General features: G+C 37.9%; 1 protein-coding gene across 2 annotated transcripts in view; it reads left to right on the top strand.

Moving 5' to 3' along the window:
- Positions 1-21,787, top strand: part of inppl1b (inositol polyphosphate phosphatase-like 1b) — a 30,115-nt gene that overhangs the window by 2,368 nt on the left and 5,960 nt on the right. Inside the window, exons 2-24 of one of the 2 annotated variants that reach the window (XM_077531143.1) lie at positions 2,222-2,285; positions 3,226-3,364; positions 4,674-4,794; positions 4,917-5,057; positions 6,126-6,213; positions 6,292-6,369; positions 6,462-6,602; positions 9,772-9,886; positions 9,969-10,069; positions 11,239-11,341; positions 11,436-11,632; positions 12,938-13,055; positions 13,150-13,246; positions 13,467-13,605; positions 13,751-13,850; positions 15,414-15,502; positions 15,827-15,908; positions 15,980-16,069; positions 16,170-16,286; positions 17,010-17,098; positions 17,186-17,273; positions 18,101-18,253; positions 18,658-18,739. In XM_077531143.1, coding sequence (XP_077387269.1) covers positions 2,222-2,285; positions 3,226-3,364; positions 4,674-4,794; positions 4,917-5,057; positions 6,126-6,213; positions 6,292-6,369; positions 6,462-6,602; positions 9,772-9,886; positions 9,969-10,069; positions 11,239-11,341; positions 11,436-11,632; positions 12,938-13,055; positions 13,150-13,246; positions 13,467-13,605; positions 13,751-13,850; positions 15,414-15,502; positions 15,827-15,908; positions 15,980-16,069; positions 16,170-16,286; positions 17,010-17,098; positions 17,186-17,273; positions 18,101-18,253; positions 18,658-18,739 — 2,532 coding nt within the window. The remainder of the gene's footprint in view (positions 1-2,221; positions 2,286-3,225; positions 3,365-4,673; positions 4,795-4,916; positions 5,058-6,125; positions 6,214-6,291; positions 6,370-6,461; positions 6,603-9,771; positions 9,887-9,968; positions 10,070-11,238; positions 11,342-11,435; positions 11,633-12,937; positions 13,056-13,149; positions 13,247-13,466; positions 13,606-13,750; positions 13,851-15,413; positions 15,503-15,826; positions 15,909-15,979; positions 16,070-16,169; positions 16,287-17,009; positions 17,099-17,185; positions 17,274-18,100; positions 18,254-18,657; positions 18,740-21,787) is intronic. The other variant, XM_077531144.1, reaches the window with a different exon arrangement.

Below are 21,787 nucleotides of genomic sequence, written 5' to 3'. Positions count from 1 at the left end.
TTAAACTCAACTCAACTTTATTTATAAAGCGCCTCAACTTTATTTATCAAGCGCTTTAAGAACAGGCGTTGCTGTATACAAAGTGCTGTACATAAACATCAGTTTTGCAGTAAACAAGAACAAAGCAAAATTTTGAAGTGCGAATACGGGGTTTTTTTTTTTAACGAGTAAATACATTTTACATCAGTAAATAAATGAGAAGTAGTGAATAAAGGGATAAATACATAAATAAGTAGACTAAACATCAAACTCATACACACCACAAAACACCAAGAACAAGTCTCATGGTGCGCCAAAAGCCAAAGAATATAGATGTGTTTTAAGACGTGTTTTAAAACGCCATACCTCAGAATGCTTTCCTCATTGCAGTTAAATATATAGTATTATTCTGCTCAATCTGGCTGTCACAGATTTGAAACATGACTTGACCTACATAAAACTGCCCTACTTTAAAAGAGGAGTTAGTTAAGTTTAAGTACTAAGAGCTCTAAAAAGCTCCGTAAGAGTTGTACAGGTTTGAAACCAGTCATACACTGAACCCAATTACAAAATAATTCAAAGGTTTCACTCCCATGACGACAACAAGATCGTCACTGTCAACGTCAGCCGCTTCTAAACGCTGGCAAAAGATTCCCCTTTTCCCATCATACTGCTTCTTTCTTCCCTCGGGCCCCACGGAGGAGGGCGGGAGCTCCAGTGACCACACTGCTGACTGGTCTTCAGGCCTGCGCCAGACGCATTCCTGAAAACTGAGCCTGTCCGCCTGTACCGCTCCCTTGTCCCCCACCCCCTCCCCCTCCCGTTTCCACTCTATTCTTCTCATCCAGCTAATTTTGGGGATTGAATCACTCCCCAAAAATTTAAATAGTACAGATCTGCCATGGAGAGATGATCGCTTAACAATATGTCTGTCATAGTTGTAGTGGAAGTTTCCAGTGATGTAGAACTGCACTACGTCACAATGAATGGAGATTACCCCTCTCATGTCGTTAATTAAGGCAACCAATATATTCGAGACATATCTTTGATACCGTCCGAAGACAGTTGGGATAGGCTCCAGCATGACCATGACCTTCGTGACTATAAGTGGTTCAGTTGATGGATGTATGAATGGATCTTTGAGCCCATATTTAAAAACCAACAAATTATTGATAGCGGTGTTACATGTCCCAGGAAAATATATTATCCACTGCAAACTACATCCACAATAAACACATTAATATAACAGCCTACCTCTCTGACTGTGTCAATCAAACCTGATACAGATCGTGTTTTTGTTCTACAGTTATTCATGTTTATCACAAAGGATACCTTTCAAGACAGTGAGACCATAAAGTTACCCTAATAGCATAATGTAATTTTAATTTACTGCCACAATATCAATTTTAAAATTTCAAATGTGCTTGCCCTATTTTTTTTTTAAATCTGTGTAGAAGATTGACTTGTTTGAATTTGTTGAGTATTTTCTTGTTTTATGAAAACATTCAAAAATGATTCAGCAGTTATCCTAATACACTCACGATATTAAAAATCTTTTTAATCTCCCCTCCCACATGGATACACTTAAAAATGTTAAAGCTACCTTTTTAACGTATTCATTAGCGCCTCTTTTTGATTGATTTGATTGGGTTTTATTGAACATATAAACACATCACAAGTATAAAATACAAGTTGTAGTTAAAAAAGAGAAAATGAAAAGAAAAAAATTGTCAATAGTATCATAATTGACATGTTCAAATGGAGTAGGAAGAAGTACAAAAACGTATCTAGTCCTACTCCCTAATGCTTCTCTCATAATAATATACTAAAGTTGTTCTTACTAACACAAAAGTTAAACAATAGAAAATAAACAAAACATGTTTATCTTAAGTGCACAGATATATTAGTATGAGTTAAGTCCTTATCCATTGGGGCATTTTTAACTCTCTGGCTTACACAAGCCTATAAATAAGAGGCAGAGTGTACTTGTTTCAAGCTAGTTATTTGGCTCTATAAGTCTACTAGCTCAATTCTGAAACACCATAGACGGGTTTATGTAAATTACCATGGATGTCACAGTAATTCTAAACACATTACATTACATTAGTAACACAGATCAGAGGCAAATACAGAGCACATTTGTCCTTATTTATTTGATTATTATAGTTGCCTCTTTCCAATTATTTTTTTTCATGTCATCTGGTCCTAATTGTTTGTCTTTGTTTCATTTGTTCTTCTCTAGGTTTCAACGCCATGTTCATACATATCGCATCCTCCCTGATGCCGATGGCCTCCTTGCAGTCCAGGTGAGTGACATTATTGCCACGTTCTCAGGCATTTCTGCAACCCCCCCCCCAGTATACTTGACCATAAAAACAAAAAAAAGCATTGTCCCCCGTGGCAAAAGAAAATAAATGTACTGTATTTCATCAAACAATGGTTTTGTTATGCCGTTTTGTAAGGAGAACAGGAAGACGTTTGTGTTCCCTGCCTGTGTGGCCTCGCAGTAGCTCCGTTGTTTCAACGGCATCTCGGCAGCGTGGCCGCGTGCTTGTCGGATGAGCTCAGCGGCTCGCTGAAGACTTGTTTTCGTGTGTCACAGATTCTACCCCCACACGAGGTCAATGACTGGTGGGTGGGTGGGTTGGTGTGCTTATGTATTGTTATTGTTATACAGCACTGCGCGCACGCCACACAATGAATCTCCTGGCAAATTCTGAGGATTTTTGTCCCAAAATAACCTTTTTGCAGACAAACATACTTTTCAAAAATCCCTGGCAGTCATTTTTGTCACAGCCGAAAACTCGGTTGTTCATTCAGTTTTTCCATTGCCATCGATACAAAGCTCCCAGACACATTTTTCTTTCCCTCTCCCAGATTTTGCTCCTTGAACTTGCAAATCGCATGCTTTCCTTTTTCTTTTCTTTTTTTTTTTTCCACTTCATTTTTCCAAGTGAACGGCTGAGATATTTTGGGCCTGGTCTCGTATTACACGTCAAATCTGTTTAATTGTGTTTCAAGAGATCATTGTGGTCTGAAATACTATTTGTAGCCAGACCACTCAGACCAAAAATCAATTTCTTTTACTAACTTAAAAGACACCCGAAGAAAACAAATGGTCTGCTTTTATGGTTTCATTTACTGACTTTTTTTTTTCTTTTTTTTTTTCTCCAACTGACTGGACGGAATTGAAAATTGCCTTTATTATATCTGCGCTGTAAAATCAGTTTTCTTGTGTGTGAGCAGAGCACACAGGGAGTGCAGGTCAACTGTTTCCGGACACTGGAGGACCTCGTTATTGGATATCAGCACCCGCACAAAGGCTTGGTCACCCCTTTGCTTTACCCGGTTCCTCGTGACGCCGACACCGGGGACGAGAGCTCAGGTGAGTCCTCAAGATTTAAACACACCACCACCGCTAGAGTCCATCTCCGAAATTGCAGACACAACCAACAAAGTCAAAACTAGAGATGTCAAAATTAGTGTGTTAATTTAAAGTTCTTTTAACGCTACTAATTTTTTAAACGCACAATTAATGACTGCCCTTACTTGGAAACGTGAATTCCAGTCGCAACACAGCAGACACGTTCACATCAAAATTTAGCAGTAATGAATTTAATATTAATACATATATTTGTGGAAACTGGGGTCACGTATTTGACAATTTTTAAAATGTGCAGAATTTCACAAGTTACTTTATCTTAAAGATTACCGAGTCGATAGCACTTATATGAAAAGAATAATGCACTGCGCTGTCACCATCTTACACATGCAATTATGCCATCTTGTGGCAAAAAAAAAGACCTCAACACAAATCAATATCACACTTGCTTTTTACAGTACATTACATCTTTTTTTTAATTTTATTTTCACAAAATTTTATGAATAAGCTAATAATGAATTATGAAATTACTAAAAGATGCAGCCATATTTCTATTAGTTTACCTTTTTTTCCCCCAATTTCATGTTAGTAAGAGTATGAAAACTTAGAAAAGCACATTTTATTGTACATTTTATTTAGGGATACACGATAATGCTCTTTTCAACCGATACCGATAAACCAATAATTTAGAAAGTGCCAATATCGATAACCGATAAGTAAGCCAATTGTTTGCAAAATTAACTTGAATACAAATATACGTTTGACTCCTACTATAAGTCTAACTAATACATTGAAAGATTGTGTAAACTTTACACAGTGTTTCAATGTATGTAAAGCACCATGAAGCTAAATTTGATTGATATGAGCCACAACAGATGCACCAACGTGGTATGTCTGTTCTTATTGCCGAATTTCTTTATGATCTGTTTTATCTGTTTGACGTCAGATTGGTCGATAATTGCTGATAATTATTGGATGTTATCGTGCATCCCTAATTTTATTGTACATTTAGAACAGATGTAAAATTTGCGATTAATCACGAGTTAACTATTGAAGTCGTGCGATTTATTCCGCTTAAAAATTTTAATCGCCTGACACCCCTTGTAAAAGCACAACAGTGAGGAAGAAATAACTTGAAAATGTAAATTTAATCTCAAATATTGTGTGCAGTGTGTGAAACTGTTTACATGCATACTATGTATGCAAAAAGTTCTATTGCAAAGTTGAAACTTGAACGAAATGACAGATTAAAATCATGAAATATAGTGCAGAGTTAAATCTTTCCAATTGCTTACTCGTTATGTGTGCGCAGATGATGAGAAGACTCCTCAAAGTTTAGCCCCTGTCAACACGGTGACCTTCACGACACCTCCGGCAAAACCTGACCCCCATGCTTTATTCCTGGATAAGTTGCAGGAACTCAACACATCCAGGTATATCGTTCATTTTTTTCCCCCATGTTTCTTTTTCTTTTTTTTCTGGAGCGTGCTTAAGATTCGTTTTGGCCTCACAGCATGGCAGCACATTGCATAACATCCCTCACCACATTTTGCAGCACTGCCAGCGATGTGATCGGACTGCTCAACGACTATCTCTTCAGCCAGCTGCCCCTGGACATTGAGAACGTGCATAAAGGGGCGACGAGCCTCTCCCACCTCAAGCGGACTTTGGGCGTCGCCTGCCAGGGCCTGAACAGGTCAGCCGTTGTTGGGAATAAAGACGTGACACGCACGCGTGCACGCGCTTCGACTGGAAATGCTGCACACTGGTTTTACTGTTCGTGTTTGTTTTTGTAAACATTTATGAGAGCTGTACTAGAACTGGTACCTCTGCAAAGATAATCATGCTCAGCTTCATTGGCACTGTCAAGTGAGGTAATTTAACAACATGCTGCATCTTGAAAGTATTCACAGCGCTTCACTTTTTTTGCTGCGTTGTTCCAAAATTGATTAAATTAAATGTTTCCTTTATTATACATGCATGTTGTCTTAGTTTTTTGTTTTTGTTTTTTGTTTTAATATATTTGGAAGTGAAAAAAAACATGTCATTTTGGGGTGTCTTGTGTGCACCAAGGTTATCTTAGTTAACTAAAACTAAGGAAAAAGCTAAAACTAAAATAAAAAAAAAGTGTTTGCGAAATAAAATAAAAACGGAAATGCTTTCTAAAAAACGAAAACTAACTGAAGCTACATTTTATGTTTACTAACTAGAACTAAAACTAAAACTAACTAAAACAGTAATTATAGCAAAAATTTCCTTTGTTTTAGTCTTTGTATGTAATGGGGGATGGTTTTAAATGTGATTTTAAGTAGATTTCTTATGATATTAACAAAAGTAATGTCATCTAGCAGCAGCCAACAGAAAAGCACCTTCAGATTACATGATTCCTATGGTGTTTTTTAAATATTGAGCACAAGTAATACGCATGTTAAAAAAAAATAATAATAATAAAAAATAAAAAAATAAAAAAATAAACTAATGCTGAAACTAAATAAAACAAAGCATTTATTAAATAACTAAAAATCATAAAAAATAACAGAACCACCCTGGACACTAATTAACTAAATTTAAAAAACAAAACTCAAAACAAAATAAAAACTAACTAAAATGAACAATTCCAAAACTATGATAATTATCCCTGGTGTGCAATTTTGAGTGAAAAGAAAAATCATTTATTTCAATTTACAGTAAGGCTGTATCATAACAAAATGTGGAAAAGTGAAGATGCACTGTATTGTTTTATTATTGTGGTTGTGACCCACAGTGAGATCGACTTGACTCTGTCGAGTCTGGAAACCCTGGCTAAAGTTTTTGACCACCCCAGCTGCTCTTTGTCATGCACTAATTCACAGGTATGATAACCCTGTGATTTTTTTTCTTTTCTAACCCTATTGCTATCTGATTTAACTGTGACGTTTTCTTGCAATAAGGGTCCCGAGATGGAGATGGACGCTTTGCTATGTAAGATATCCGCTTTGGTCAGCCTCCTTTCGTCTCTGGAGAAAAAGGTTTGCACCTGTGATGTTCTACCACTGATATGTAATGAAAATATATAGTTGATACGTATCAAACTATGTACATCTCTTGTGGGTGTGTGAAGGTACTCAAGGCTCTACAAGATGCAGTAACCAATCACAACCTGGCTGTGCAGCCAAACCCGCCTCCTCCGGAACCAACGCCCACCGTTCCGACTTCTGCCAAGAGCCACGGATGTCGTCAACTGCCAGTGCACTCATTTCAGGTAACCTGCGCAAGCATTTTGGGATACTAAACTGAACCACGCATTCCATGGAAAGCCATTTCAACAGTTATTTGATGTCCAGTTTTAAGGTCCATGTACTAGCATGTTCTTTGTCCTCACTAGGAGAAGTTTGGCTTACTAGCAGGACATCTACATGTTACTAATGAGGGAAAAACTGCGCACTAACTGTGTGCATGATAAAATTCTACTGGTAAAACATCTAGTGCAGGGGTGTCAAACTCACGCTAGCTTAGGGGCCGCATGGAGGAAAATATATTATCAATTGGGCCGCATCGGAAAAATAACGGTATATAACTTAAAAACAATTGCTGTCATTTATACGCAGATTTTCGTAGACCAGACCTAAATTACGGAGCTCAATTGTAATCATATTTTTCCGAAAAATAACACAAATGCAAATAGAACACAGCAACACTTTGCCAGTATACATTCTGGACGTGTGAAATCGACCTGTTTTGCATATATATTGTTCCCAGAATGCACTGCATGGCGCAGTTAATGATGTTATAAGGACGTTTATCCTTGTCATATCTATTTGTGTTACCAGTAATTGAATTTGTGTCGTATTTAACACATTTATGTTGGTGTATGATTACAAAAAAAAATAATAATAATTAAACAAACTGTAGTTAAAGTTGTGTGTAAAATAATGACATCCCGGACGACGATTCCCTGGACAAGTTGCATTGGTCATCTGAGGACTGCTTGTGAAATTACAAAGTTATATGTTTTGATTGTGGCTGGCTGATTAATTAGTCGGACATTACAAATTTATAATTATTTTTTTTATTTTATTTTTATTTTTTTTTAACTTAACAAAATTATCTCGCGGGCCGGATTAAACCCATTTGCGGGCCTGATCCGGCCCGCGGGCCGTATGTTTGACACCCCTGATCTAGTGCCTCACTTTTAGCGTCGCTAGTGCACAGTTTTGCCTCACTAGTTGTCCTGCTAGTATGCCAAAGTTCTCTTGCTGGTGAGAACACAAAGAAGTCTAGTTCACGGCAGGGACATTAAATTTTGTTTTGTTTTCTAAATTTAGTTATTTTTAATTCGTTTTCAGGATGGTTCTGTTAGTTTTGATTTTTTTTAGTTATTCAATAAATGCTTAATTGTAGTTAGTTTCAGTATTGGCTTTAGTTTTATTTATTTATGTATTTATTTTTAAAATGCGTATTACTTGTGCTCAATATTTAAAAAACACCATTGAAGCAACGTCATCTGAAGGTGCTTTTCTATTGGCTGCTGCTAGATGACATCACTTCTGTTAATATCAAAATAAATCTACTTAAAATTGCATTTAAAATCATCTCCAAAGGCTCATGTATTCAATTAATTCCCAAAGACTAAAACGAGGGACATTTTTGCTACAATTATAGTTAGTTTTTGTTAGTTTTGTAAACATAATATGTAGTTTCAGTTAGTTTTCATTTTAAAAAACATTTTCGTTTTTACTTTTATTCCATTAACAAAATTGTTTTTTTTAATTTTTGTTTTAGCTTATTCCTTAGTTTTAGTTAAATAAAATAACCTTGGTTCATGGTCCATAAGATGGATACCAAGGATATTATAAAATAAATGCTAAACTATGTTAAGGCAGCTTAATATATATTTGGAGCAAGTTGTGTTCCTTGTGCAGTACAGTAATGTACTAATAAGTTTTAACTGTGTACTTGTAAGCCAAAAGTGGCACTACTAGTGTGTGGGGGGGGGGGGGGGGGGGGTATTAACGCACAGTATTTCTACTCGACTCTATTAATTAGTGTGCTGAATATTACTTGTGAGGAGAAAAAGCATAGTAGTATGGTACATGGCCCTTAAGAGTGACGGATATCAAATAAATTCTCAAAAGCTTTCCCTAGCCACAGAATTTCCCACCACGAGGGTTGTTGTGTGCTCAGCAGCTTAACTGTGTCAGTCAGCGTCAGTTTCAAGTGTAAGGAGGCTGCGTGGAGCTGCGGCGTTGACAGCTTGATTGGCAGAAGAAGATGCTTGTGCAAATAAGCAGAAGAAGCATGTCTGGCATTTGCTTCATTGCTCCATTAGAGACTCTTTAAAGCTTTGTCAATGATGATGTCATTGTACAGCGTGTCACCAAATCCAGCAGCAAGCAGTTCGACAAATGTTTCTGTTGTTCAAGTTAATTTCATGCACCTGAAACAAAAACAAGCTATCATCATTAATCTGTAAAGCACTTTGAGTTGCAATTTCTGTATAAAATACACTTCAAAAATAAAATTTTGATTGATTGAGTGAACCCAATCCATTGGGATTGGGACCGAGCCCAACTGCAAATGGTGAAAAATCCAGGAATAATTAACACCCATAACGCCTCCCTAAGGTTTTGCAGTTGTGTATAGATCCCACAAGATGGCAGCCAAGCCCTTAAAATAGAGAGGATCCCATAAAGCACCAACACCACACATCTAACATGCACACAATCATGAACCCATTATGTTACATAAAGGAACCAAAGAAATTGGAACTATTAATATACCTCATTCACTCCCAGCTCGTTTCCCTGAAGCAACTGGATTTTGACTGATTTTGCAAGGCCCACAGAATATTGTGTTCTATTGCCATAAAGAAAATGGAACCTACCAAAAGAAAGATGAGTTTCTTCTTTCATCAGTAAAAAAAAGGTATATTTGTATCAGTTTCCATTTTGCAGCAATTAGCATTATAATATAGCTAAGTTTTCATCAATATTCACAAACCTGTTGAAAACACTGGCAAAAAAAAAGCTTGTTGCAATAAGGCCCTGGCTGATCTCTTATACTCTGTTGCCACCTTCTGGCCTTTTTTTTTTAACAACTACCACTGCTTTAAGCGACCTCTTCAAGTCAGAAGCTGAATCAAAGCCTTCTGTGTGCTCTAGCATAAAAATAAATAAATAAATAAATCCATAAATAAATAAATGAAAAAACGTATAAATACGTTTTCGGCAGGGAAGGACAAAGTATTAAAAACATATTTACACGTTTTTGGGTTTGAATGAGATTTTCTGTCACTTTTAACAGTGTACAAAGGTGAATTCAAGAACAGCCAATAGAACAGGACATCTCAAATGCAGATGAAAAAAAAAAAACACTGTCAGTGAGTGAATTAAAGCTCAAAACAACTAGTTCAACTGCATTTGCCTTTCCAGGTAAAGATGCTGCGCTACGGCAGGCAGACGGTGTCTGTGGATGTGGATGCGGGCGTGCTACTCTTTGACAGGAAGGCCTCCTCATTGGATGTCGAGCGGGTCTCGCATGACAGAGGTGCACCGTTATGCTGCGCTCACGAGGCATTAAGGCACTTGGATGTCTTGTCTTAATGGCTTCCGTCCTTTTCCTGCGTCAGTCCTTCAGGTTGTCAAGTACCAGAGTAGTCCCGCCAAGATACGGATGGTGGTCGACAGCCACCACAATGCACCACGGGAGATGATATTTGAGAGTACACGGGTAATTATTACTAGTTAATTTATTGTCTTTTACCGACATGCTACATGATGATCTCTTTCTGCTTGCCGACCTACACACATTTTTGTCAGGGGCCACATTGTAGCTACAATGTCCGTTGGAGGGCCGTTAGGACTGTGAAGACATATAAATTAGGAATAGACCTATTATCGGTGCCGATATTTGGTATTTTGACAAATATCAGCATCGGCCTTTTTACCAATCTGAAGGCCGATAAAGTTGGTATGTCACTGAGCGGTGAATGCTTGCGAACGTAGCGAACTTTAGGGTTCTCATCCGACATCAGGATTTGTAAGATGTTCACAGAGAGTTTTTACTTTTCACAAAACCATTTTGGAACATATGCAGACAATTTTTACTGTCTGCGTAGATGTTTTGAAACCTTTTACGAACCCTGACGAAAACCCCAAATTTGCATTCGCATGCATTTGTCGCTCAGTGAGACACAGGTAAGTTTTCATTTATTGATTTATTTAAATTTACACTTCATAAAAAAAGTTGACACACTGGGAACTCCCTATATTTTCTATTTTTAAAAATAGAAGAAATAGTAATAAAATTTCGAAATTATGTTGAAATTTTGGAAAAACTTTATCTCCAGTAGAAAACTTTAGGGAACTATTTACTCGCTTAATTTTTTACTTAGTGTAACACATGCTGATGAAAGATTTTGACGACAATATTTTCTGTATTACTGAAAGTGAATATCGGCTTGAAATATGGGTTATCGGATGTCCTGGACTACTAATAATCAGTATCTGTACCGGCCTTGAAAGAAAACATATCGGTCTATCACTAATATAAATATTTACTCAACTCCTCATGCTATTGCATTTACAGTATACCACAAAAAAGTGATGGACTGCTAGTTTTGAAATCAGAAGTAAAGAACAAGAGTTTGTTCAACTATTGTCAATAACGTAATGTAAGTAATCAATATCTTATATATTTGACCATTTGAAAATTTGATTCATTTACTTCACGGGCCACATAAAATGATGTGGCGGACCTCATTTGGACCTTGGGTTTGATAGCTTAACTCCATCCCTCTAGGTTTTAGTGTAAAAATTTTCATTCACAGAATTCCCTGTTCCATTATTGTTCGGAATCTTATTTTATTTGAAACCCCACAATTTCGTGTTCATTTTCAGAAAGGCGACGCCTTCTGCCAACTCATCCAGCTGATGAAATCAAGGCACTCGGAGCTGAGCGAACCTGACGTCATCTCTGTTTTTGTCGGCACCTGGAATATGGGTAAACCCCCCCCCGACTGCTTCTCACTAAATCACCACCTAATTTAAGAGGCGTAGTCATCTGGCTCATTTATCGTACTGTTTTGCAACCGCAGGTGGTTCCCCGCCGCCTCGGAGCTTGCAGTCATGGGTCACCTGCTGCGGTTTGGGCCACACCCCCGACGAGTCAACGGCGTCGCTGCCTCACGACATCTACGCCTTGGGCACGCAGGAAAACCCTCAGGGGGAGAAGGAGTGGGCGGAGCATATTAAAGCCACCCTCCGCAGCCACACCCACATTGATTTCAAACAAGTAAAGTTTTTACTATTGCATCTTATTTTCAATTTTGTGTGTTATGACCCAATGCTGCAGTATAAATGGAGAGATTTTAATTTTTTTTTAGTCATCCCATGAAGGGAAGTTAAAGCACTGAAAGCACCAATATTCACACATATTGAATGGGAGTGTGACGATATATCAATATCATGAGAAATCATGATACTTTGTCTCCTGATAGATTATCGATACGCCAGTATCGCGATATTTGTCATTAATGTACACAGCCACTGTAACGACTCCATTGTTCATTACTTATTGAGCAATTATTTGGCGGGCCACTAGGGGAAGCACCTCATAAGAGTGGCGGGGAAATGGATGGAAGTCTTCAGGCGAAGAAGAAGCATGATCTTAGTTTTAAAAAAAAAATAAATAAATAAAAAAAAAAAAATAAAAAAAAAATAAAAAAAAAAATATATATATATATGTGTGTGTGTATATATATGTATACATATATATAGTATTTTTATTATCATTCTAATCTGAATTATTTTTGGAGATGAACATTTTATTGCATTTTTTTAAACAATGCACAACATAGACATGTATGTAGCAAATACTGTAGCAGTCACATCACAATAAGAACATTTACATAAAAAAACACACATCGACTACATGTAGTATTGTGCTTAAACTCAAAAAAAAAAAACATCAAATCAAACAACAAAGAACAACTAAAACAAAAATATCAAAAACGCAAAAAAAATAAAATTAAAATTAAAGAGTAGATCAATAATATCAATAAGCAATAATAATAAACGATAATAACAAAATAAAGCTGAGAACAGTACCAGCTCACAACACGTCACAAACTCGGCAATACCAGATAGACTTGAGTTGAGTTGAATCTCGGTCCAGAAATCTTGTATCTTATTACAGCTCCACAGCATGTGGGTTAGGGTACCCTCCTCATTCTGGCATCTCCAGCAATCCTGAGTTTCTCTTAATTTAAGTCTGTACAGCTTAGAGGGGGTCCAGTATACTCCAGTATACTATCGTTTTAATTTCTCTTGACATTATAATATGAATTATTTTTATTTTTATTATTATTATGCATTTCTTTCTTTATTATTATTATTATTCATTATTATTATTTATTGTTATTTATTATTATTATTATTATTATTATTATTATTATTATTATTATTATTATTATTATTATTATTATTATTATTATTATTATGTCATATCGTGAGGTAGCCAGAGGTTCCCACCCCTAATATTGAATAATAGAAACAACAACCAACACTGCTAGTTGTAAAGCAGTGCTTTGTCCTGTAGGTGGCGGTGCAGTCCCTCTGGAACATGCGCCTCGCTGTCTTCGTCAAGCCAGAGCACGAGAGCCGCATCAGCCATGTGAGCACCGCCAGTGTGAAGACCGGCCTGGGCAACACTCTGGGTAAACTCATCATTACCCTCACATTTACGCAACACGACCTCGCACAATTAAGATGAAAGTGCAAGTTTGCAAGGAAGCGTTTGCTGTGTGACAGGCAACAAGGGAGCGGTCGGCGTGTCATTTCACTTCAGTGGAACATCGTTCGGGTTTGTCAACTGCCACCTGACCTCAGGAAGTGAGAAAGTTCTGAGGTACAGTAGTGAATTTTGCCCTCCATGTCCTTGTGAAAGATAAAGAAATTGTGCAAAAAGTACCTAAACAATGAACAGTTGGAGCATGTATTCAAAAGTCAAATAAAGTTTATAGTGATCTTTAGGTTCATCATAAAATTTCACCCGAAAGCCCCACGTTGATAACCTTTTGTGCGTTTCATATTCGCCTTTCCATCTGACCTCGGGTATGTTTTTTCAGGCGGAATCAGAACTTTGTGGACATCCTCCGGCTGCTTTCGCTGGGCGACAAACACCTGGGCGCCTTCGACATCAGTCTGCGCTTCACTCACCTCTTCTGGTGCGGAGACCTCAACTATCGACTGGATCTGGACGTACAGGTGCCTCTGAAATCTCTGCATGCGCATACTAATTGTGCTTATCTTGCACTTGTCGGTTGGCAATGATTTGCATCTGATGTAATATTCCTGAGAGGAATAATAATTGCATGCATTGACACTTTTTCAATGTTCCCCTTGCCTGCAGGACATTTTGAAGCATGTTTCCAAGAGGGAGTTTGAGGAGCTCATGTGTGCCGACCAGCTGACCCGAGAGAGGCACAAGAGGAAAGGCTTTCTCTATTTTAGTGAGTTACACTTTTATATAGTCAAAACTCGACTTTGGAGTTGAGTTGTCAAAATTAATCGACAAGTAATTGATTATCAAATTAATCAACAACTATTTTAATAACTAAAGCGATACAACACTTATGAATCATTTTCCAGTATTGGATTAGGCATTGTGTACAAAGAATAAAAGTGTAAATATCTCTGGCATCTTATTCCCTGAATTTTATTTTAAACCGATTAAGTATCCAAATTCGAACGTACCGTGGGGAACGCCATGCTTCCTGGTCACGTGTGGACGTATTCCGTGTGTAACCGGAAGCCGTCTTCGTTCATTTCAATGGAAATTTGTTGACGTAATGACCGAGAAAAATGACGTCTTCGATACCAAATACTCCGCCAATTCTGTTCAGAGTAAAGTCTTCAACACGTCCGGTTTCATGTCATTCCGCGTGGGGGTGGCGTGGTGGGGGGTGGCCGCTCCTAATGTGGGCTAAAGCATGCTTAACACACGACATGTAGCTTAGCCTAGCGGAGTACAAGTCACCCGGGTGTTTACCGTCCACTTCGACTCACAGACGGATGGATGTGCAAGTTTTAACCAGCTTTCGGTTGGAAACAAATCTTTGGCGTGTCCTCCGTGGCTGTACTGCTTTTGAAGAAGTGCTTCTTTGTTGTAAGGCAAAATTCTACCTTTGATGTCCGCCGTGGGACGTGATCATTCCTCATGAGTTCTTTGTTGTCATTCATTCAATGTGTATTTTACGCACGCGATACGTCCAAAATGCCCCATACAGTACATAACGCAAAAATAGTCATAAAAAGTGCTATAAAATCATAATTGCTCAACATAAATTGGCATTTTTTTCAGGGAAGAGTTGGAATGAACCATTTCACAGAATAGCTGGTTAGTTTTTCATGCCTTGTTGTTCCTTTAAGTAATCGTTTGGAGCCATTTTTTATTTTTTTTTAATTTAAAATTGTCCAAATCCTCTGATCTCTGCATACCAACAATAATTATTCACTCATTTATTTCTGTCATCCTTCATGTAAGAAGAAAATAAGACATTAGCAAACATCTATTTTTACTTTGGAAAACATTGACCGTACCATTAACATGGTACAACATCACCCCCCCCCCCTTTTTTTTTTTTAAATCAATATATGACTATGAAGTACAGAATAACCGTCACTGGTTAATACAGAGTAATCAAGAAAAAAATGTTTTTGTAATACACTTTAATGCAAAATAAAAATGAATCAGAGTAGTCGATTAATCGATTAAATAAACAACATCCATCCATCCATTTTCTTGACCGCTTATTCCTCACAAGGGTCGCGGGGGGTGCTGGAACCTATCTCAGCTGGCTTTGGGCAGTAGGTGGGGTACACCCTGGACTGGTTGCCAGCCAATCACAGGGCATAAACAATATATGAATTGATTCTTAAAATATTCGATAGATACAGCACTACTAGTTGCATCTTTCATGATCATACGCTGCAAATTTCCACAAAATGAAATATTTACATTGTATATTTCTTTCTGCCTTTTTTTCGCCTACCTTGATCATTATTTTTTTAAGAGGAAGAGAAGATTGCCTTTCCACCCACCTATCGGTACGAGAGAGACTCTCGGGATTGCTACCTGTGGCAAAAGTACAAGACTTCAGGGGTGAGTAAGCCGCATCTAGCTATCAATATCCCACTAGGAGAAGTCTGAGGTGCAGCTAAAAGTTTTTTTGCAAACGCCCCCCCCCAAAAAAACATGATAAACTACAAAAAGAACTTTACACACATTTCAAGCATACCACTAACTCGCATCTCTGAGGGTTTTATGCGTAACATAATCCCAGTGAGGGACCTGAACTGAACAACAGCTGCGCCAACTTCTAAAAATAGCATTTAAATGCATTCAAACAGCAATGCCTGGCATACTGTTAAATAAACACAACCAACATGCACACTTTTTCAGGACTTACTAATTCATTTCCTGTAGGTGCGAGTAAACGTTCCGTCATGGTGCGACAGGATTTTGTGGAAGTCGTATCCGGACACGCACGTGATGTGCACGGCATACGGTAAGAACGACAACTTAATTAGATAATTAGATTAAAAAGCGGGCCAAATTTTCCTGTTGTTTCTTACCAAGGTTGCACAGACGACATTTTCACCAGTGACCACTCACCTGTTTTTGCCACCTTCCAAGTGGGTGTGACTTCTCATTTCAGCTCCAGAGCAGGTGCGCCGTTGAAGACTTTTTTTGTTTTGTTTAGTTACACATGGTTTGGAATTCCAGCAGCTCTCCTCATCATGTGAACAGTTTTTGGTTTTATGTCAAGCAGATCCCGGTCCGGGCGTGGAGAGGGCCTGGGTTGAGCTGGAAGGAATCGAGGCCATCGTCAAGACGGCCAGCAAAGAAAAGTTCTTCATTGACTTTTCTTCATCTTGTCTCGAAGGTACGTTGTGATTAAAAATGCGCTATAAAAAAAAAAAAAGCAGAGGTTCTTTAAAGGGGCTGACTGTCGGTTTTACTCTGGAAAAGGCACTTTTTAAATACAGGATTTAAACAAACAAATTTCTCAATTTATAGATATGGGCTTTTCATAACGTGTGGGGGTGATTTTGTCCTAAATCCCCACACCCCCAGCCTGTATTTTGTCATTTTGTGTTTGTTTTGTAAACAGCGGGCCGTTTCTGTGGAAAGACAGTGTTTACACCCCTCCCGCCAATCGCAGAGCGGGGGGTGGCGTGTCGCAAATGGGGCCGGGCGAATTTGCCGGCTGCGTGACGTCACTCCCGCGGCAATTTGAGAGCATGCACGGATTTTTTTTTTCACTCACTCATTCACACATGTGAGTGAGTGAGTGAGTGAGTGAGTGAGTGAGTGAGTGAGTGAGTGAGTGAAAAAAAAAAAATCCTGAGGTTTTGTTCAACATGGCCCTGGTTGATCTCCTTTGCTCTGCCGCCACCTGTTACCGTTTGTGTAATAACTACCATTTCTTCAACCGTTCTTTGCAGTTGAGAGGCTGCATCAAAGCCTTCTGTATGCTCTAGCATAAAAAAACAAAACAAAACCATAAACGTATAAATACGTCTTTGGGACACTTAAAACATTTAAAATAGAACGTATTTATAAGTTTTTGGCAGCAAATGAGTTAATATGGTGTATCCCTTGCCAGAGACCCGGCGTTCAAGTGAGAACGACTCGCAAAGCTGTGACGTCCCCGGCTTTCTCAAACTGGCCTGGTCCTTCAAGCAGCTGCCCAAGGTCAGAGGCCGTCACACGTCGGCGTGCCCGTTTTGCGGCTGCTAACGCTGCTGCGGCGCTAACTAACTTGTGTCTCTTTTGTGTTAGCTGCTTCCGCACAGGTCTGACATGGACTACCTCCAGGATCAGCACCTGCTGTTGTCGGTCAAGTCATGTGACGGTTTCGAGTCCTATGGTAAGGTCACATGTTTCTACGCAGCGTTCAAACGCTGTTGATGAGTGGGATAATATAATTTTTTTGAGCCAACATGTTTTATTGAGCCAACGTGTTACATTTGAAAAAAATCTCTCAGAATACCAACAGACAAAAATGTGAAATATTGACAATCTCGTCTCAATTTTATGGACCAAAACTAAAAATAAATAAATGAAGAAATAAGTAAATAAATGAATAAAAGTGAAAATAAAAACTGATATAAAAAATATAATTTAAAAAATATAATTCAAAAATTAAAACGAGATAAATACAAAAATAAATACAGATGAAAATTAAAAACATTCTCTCTCTCTCTCTCTCTCTCTGTATATATATATATATATATATATATATATATATATATATATATATATATATATATATATATATATATATATATGCATAAATAAAACTAAAAATGAATACAAAAATAAAAAACGAGATTAAAAAACTAAAAATAAATGTGGAAATAAATACAAAAACAAATATATACGTAAATAGAATTAAAAATCAATCAATAAAAACGCTCTGCTCTCTTATTTCTTATGCTATTTCTTATTTCTTATGCTGCAGACGCTTTGTCACTATGAAATGTTATTCAATTGAAGGGGGAAGTCCTAAGCATGTCTTGGGTTTTTAGTTTTGGCAGTTTTGGTCCTCCATACAATTTGTCTGTCACAATTGCAACATGCAGATCTTCCCTCTGGCATGGTTGCTTCAGAGTGCCTCGTTGTCAGCCACAAGTGTGCACACGTCATTTATAGAAAGGTAGAAGCGCCCTAAGTGTGGTTTAACCCCCCTTCCAGGTGAATGTTGTGTCGCTCTCCGCTCCCTCGTCGGGGCGTCAGAGCAGTTTGAGACGTTCCTGAGCCACCGGGGCGAGGAAATCGGCTCCATCAGAGGACGGGTCCGCATTCACGTGCCCAAGGACCGACGAGGAACCCGTGAGAAGACCTACGGTGGGTGGGACGGAACGCTTCCTCTTCCCTTTCCCCCTCTTGGCCTCCCTTGCAATCTCTCTTTTCCTTCTCAACTTTCACCTCCCCTGGCACGACCTTTCCCGGTTTTCTCCTGTCAGTCTCACATTGCTTCCTCTATTTGCTTCCTCAATGACCCCCCGCTGGCTTGGCTTTGCACTCCCGCTTCCTCTTTTGGCTCCTGATTGACTGACCCTGACCATGCAGATGCATCCTGAGACAGTGAAACGGGACACGTGATGATGTCATGCCTCCAGGTCAGCACACTTTAACTCCACTGGGCTGGAATTCTTCTACATGCTCACAACAAAAGTGTCTCGCGCACACTTTGCGGAAGCTGATTTTCAAACAATCTGACTGATGTTCTCATTTTATGACTTTTTCAGAGTGGTTCCGTTTTGAGAAAGGCGATAAAGGTCCCGGCAGGGGCCACATGTCTCCCGCATGCACACGAGTCCAAATTAACAGGTGAGGATACTGTACTGTGTATATGTATGTATATGTATATGTATATGTATTCTGTGTTCAGTGGTAAGGTTTTGAAGCTACGAGCATTAGTTCTTAAATATTGTACAAAGTCAACTAAGACCTTTGACAACGGTTCAACTACTGTATTTTAATCTGCATCATAATGGGTTTTTTTTGGGTGCACACCACACCACAAATTATCTTGGAAATAATTTCAAAATGATTTTGAGTGAGACAAGACACAACGATGCATTTATTTGAGAATTCCAAATTGAAAAATGCTTTTAAAATGTCCATATTCAAAATCAGAATCATCTTTATTAGCGAATTATGTTAAAACATATTAAAGCAGCTATATGGAAGATTTAAAATTTCAAATCGCTACTGCCACCTGTGGCTGAAAACAAACTGCACGCTCGTACACGCTGCGCGCACTCGTACGTGCATGACCTCAATACTGAAGACTGGGCTCTTCATATCCAATTAAACTATGTTTTCAGAGGTAAGAAGTTTTAGAATGTTATACAAAGCTGGCCACTTGACGGAATGAATTTATGAAATTGATGTCCACAGGACGTGCAGATCATATTGCTTTTGTCGGTCGAAGTCCAGTTCTGTGCTGTACTCCAAAACTATGTGTAAATTACGTCAATTTTGAAACAACGTCAATATGCAGTCCCATATTGTAGTCATCCCGCTCGACGGACGTCAACCTGATTCAAGTCATTATTAGTTGGTCGCCCCCAGGCTAGTGTCATTGTGCGTATGGGAAATTGACCACTGAGAAAAAAACATATAGACCCATTCACTGCTTAGTGTGATACGGCCGTGAATGTTATCGCCATTCAGTAGTAGCGTTCACATTCCGCTCGCATAATGTAACTACAATAGGTTGTTTTCACGGAGGAAAATAAGGCAATATTTAGCGTGATTGAAACGCCGCGGAATGGAGCGTCTGTTCTTCATAAAGTCATTCTTTTCGATTTCATTCAACCTTGCTAGTTACGACCGAGAAGTGATCGATCTTGAGGTTACTGCTATTTGAAAACAACACGTTTTTTGTTTTTTTTTATGTCAAGATTCTCGCTTCTTACCTTTTGGAGTCGAAAGAAAGCCAGCTGTGAATCACTTTTCTAATCCAAGTCCGATCTCAACTCTCTCCACCGCTGAAATATCAAACCAATGTTCACTCACGTTCTCGCCCGGCGTCGGTCACTATCAAGTTTAGATTTTTTATTTTTTTTTTGTCGTGGCACTTAACATTGTTTTCATTTTTTTTTAAGCAGCCTTCCGCGGAGTAACAGCGGTTGTCTGGGGCAGCAAAAATCTGTACTAGTTCCGTCGTCACACGACAGGAAACAACTGACGAGAACGTGCATGACGTCACATCCCGCAGACAGAGGGCGGGAAATTCGAAGGATTCGGACCGGACGCTTCGTAAATAATATTGGCCAGAGGCTTGTAGGAGTACCCATTGTGAACAGCTAAGATGTTGATCTACTAATTAGAATATGTTTTAGTCATAAATGGTCAAATAAAAAGGCTATTGTTAAGATATTTTTAGGGGAAATGCTCCATATAGTAGCTTTAAGGAATTTGTCTCCATTAGATGGATCGAGTCTCGTACCACAGCAAACAAGCAAATATAGCAAAATATACATTTAGGAAGAACGCACTGTACATTGTCACTATCAAGATTATTATTGTTAATGGAACTAACAAAATAGCTCAACTTACAATTGACAGAAATAATTGTTTAATGAAATAAAATAAATATTATAGTACTTTAAAAAAAACAACAACAACCCTTAAAGCCTGTATCCAACACCAGTGGTTCTCAACATTTTTTTCCAATGACATACCCCATGTGAAATATTTTTTTCAGCCAAGTACAGCACAAAGCATTTCTGATGCTATTTGTATTTATGTGGTCTCTTGAACTTGGAATTTGGAAATAAAAAGATGCAACTTATAAAGAATAATTAATTTAATTACAAATAAAGATTTGCGCACATACACATTATTATCAACATAAAGTGTCATCTTTTGGGATCATAGTAAAGCTCTGTTCTCAAAAAGAAATAATTAACTGAATTTTAAATAGTTTTCAAGTAAGTTTTCAAGTGATTGACAGGTCATTCTAGGTGGCATATGACAATTTGGGTCAAACCATTCTGGTATGGGGAGATGCCTTTTTTTTTTTAAGGACACTGAAATTGAATATTATACTGAATATAAAATTCATTTTAAGAACTTGTATACATATTTCTAGAAATATTTACATTACCTTTAAAATATATTTTAAAATCTCACGTACCCCCTGGATTGCTTTCATGGCTCCCGATTTCGTTACCCCATTTGAGAACCACTGTCCTGCACCATGCATGATTCGTTCAAGGTCTCAGCATTTCTTAAACGGTCTCAAAACAGTTCTTAATAAGCTTTATTGTCGCAAGAATTTTTTTGAAAATGTGCAACATGTTTTCACGTTTCTTGTCGTAAGGAAATTCTAAATATGTTCAACATTTTTGAACATGTTCAAAATTTCCTTTCCAACAAGAAAGAACATTAATTGAGGAAACGAACCTTAATGTGAAATCAACATTCGCTAGCGTCACAATGTTCATCCCTTCAGTGGGATACAGGCTTAACTACATATTACACTTTTTTTTTATTTTTGATCTTGCGCTCAACAATTAATCCACATATATATATAAAGAAACAACAACAACAACAACCTCAAACTGATAAACTAAACTAAAAGAAATTTGGGAAAAAAACAAAACTGACAAACCCACTTTAAAAATCTGATTAAAACTGAGTTCAAATAACAAATAAAGGCTCAAAACCGAAAGTGTCATTGCACTGCAGTGGTCATGAGCAAGGTTATTATAGTTAATTTAAACTAACGAAAAAACTAAAACTAAAATTCAAAAAAACAATTTCATTAACGAAATAAAATAAAATCTAAAATGTTTACAAATCTAACTAAAACTAACTATAATTATAGAAAAAATGTCCTTTATTTTAGTCTTTGGTTATTAATTT

This window comes from Festucalex cinctus, chromosome 9 (genome assembly GCF_051991245.1).
Source record: "Festucalex cinctus isolate MCC-2025b chromosome 9, RoL_Fcin_1.0, whole genome shotgun sequence".
Lineage (NCBI taxonomy): Eukaryota > Metazoa > Chordata > Actinopteri > Syngnathiformes > Syngnathidae > Festucalex > Festucalex cinctus.
This window is presented reverse-complemented; position numbering and strand designations above follow the sequence as displayed.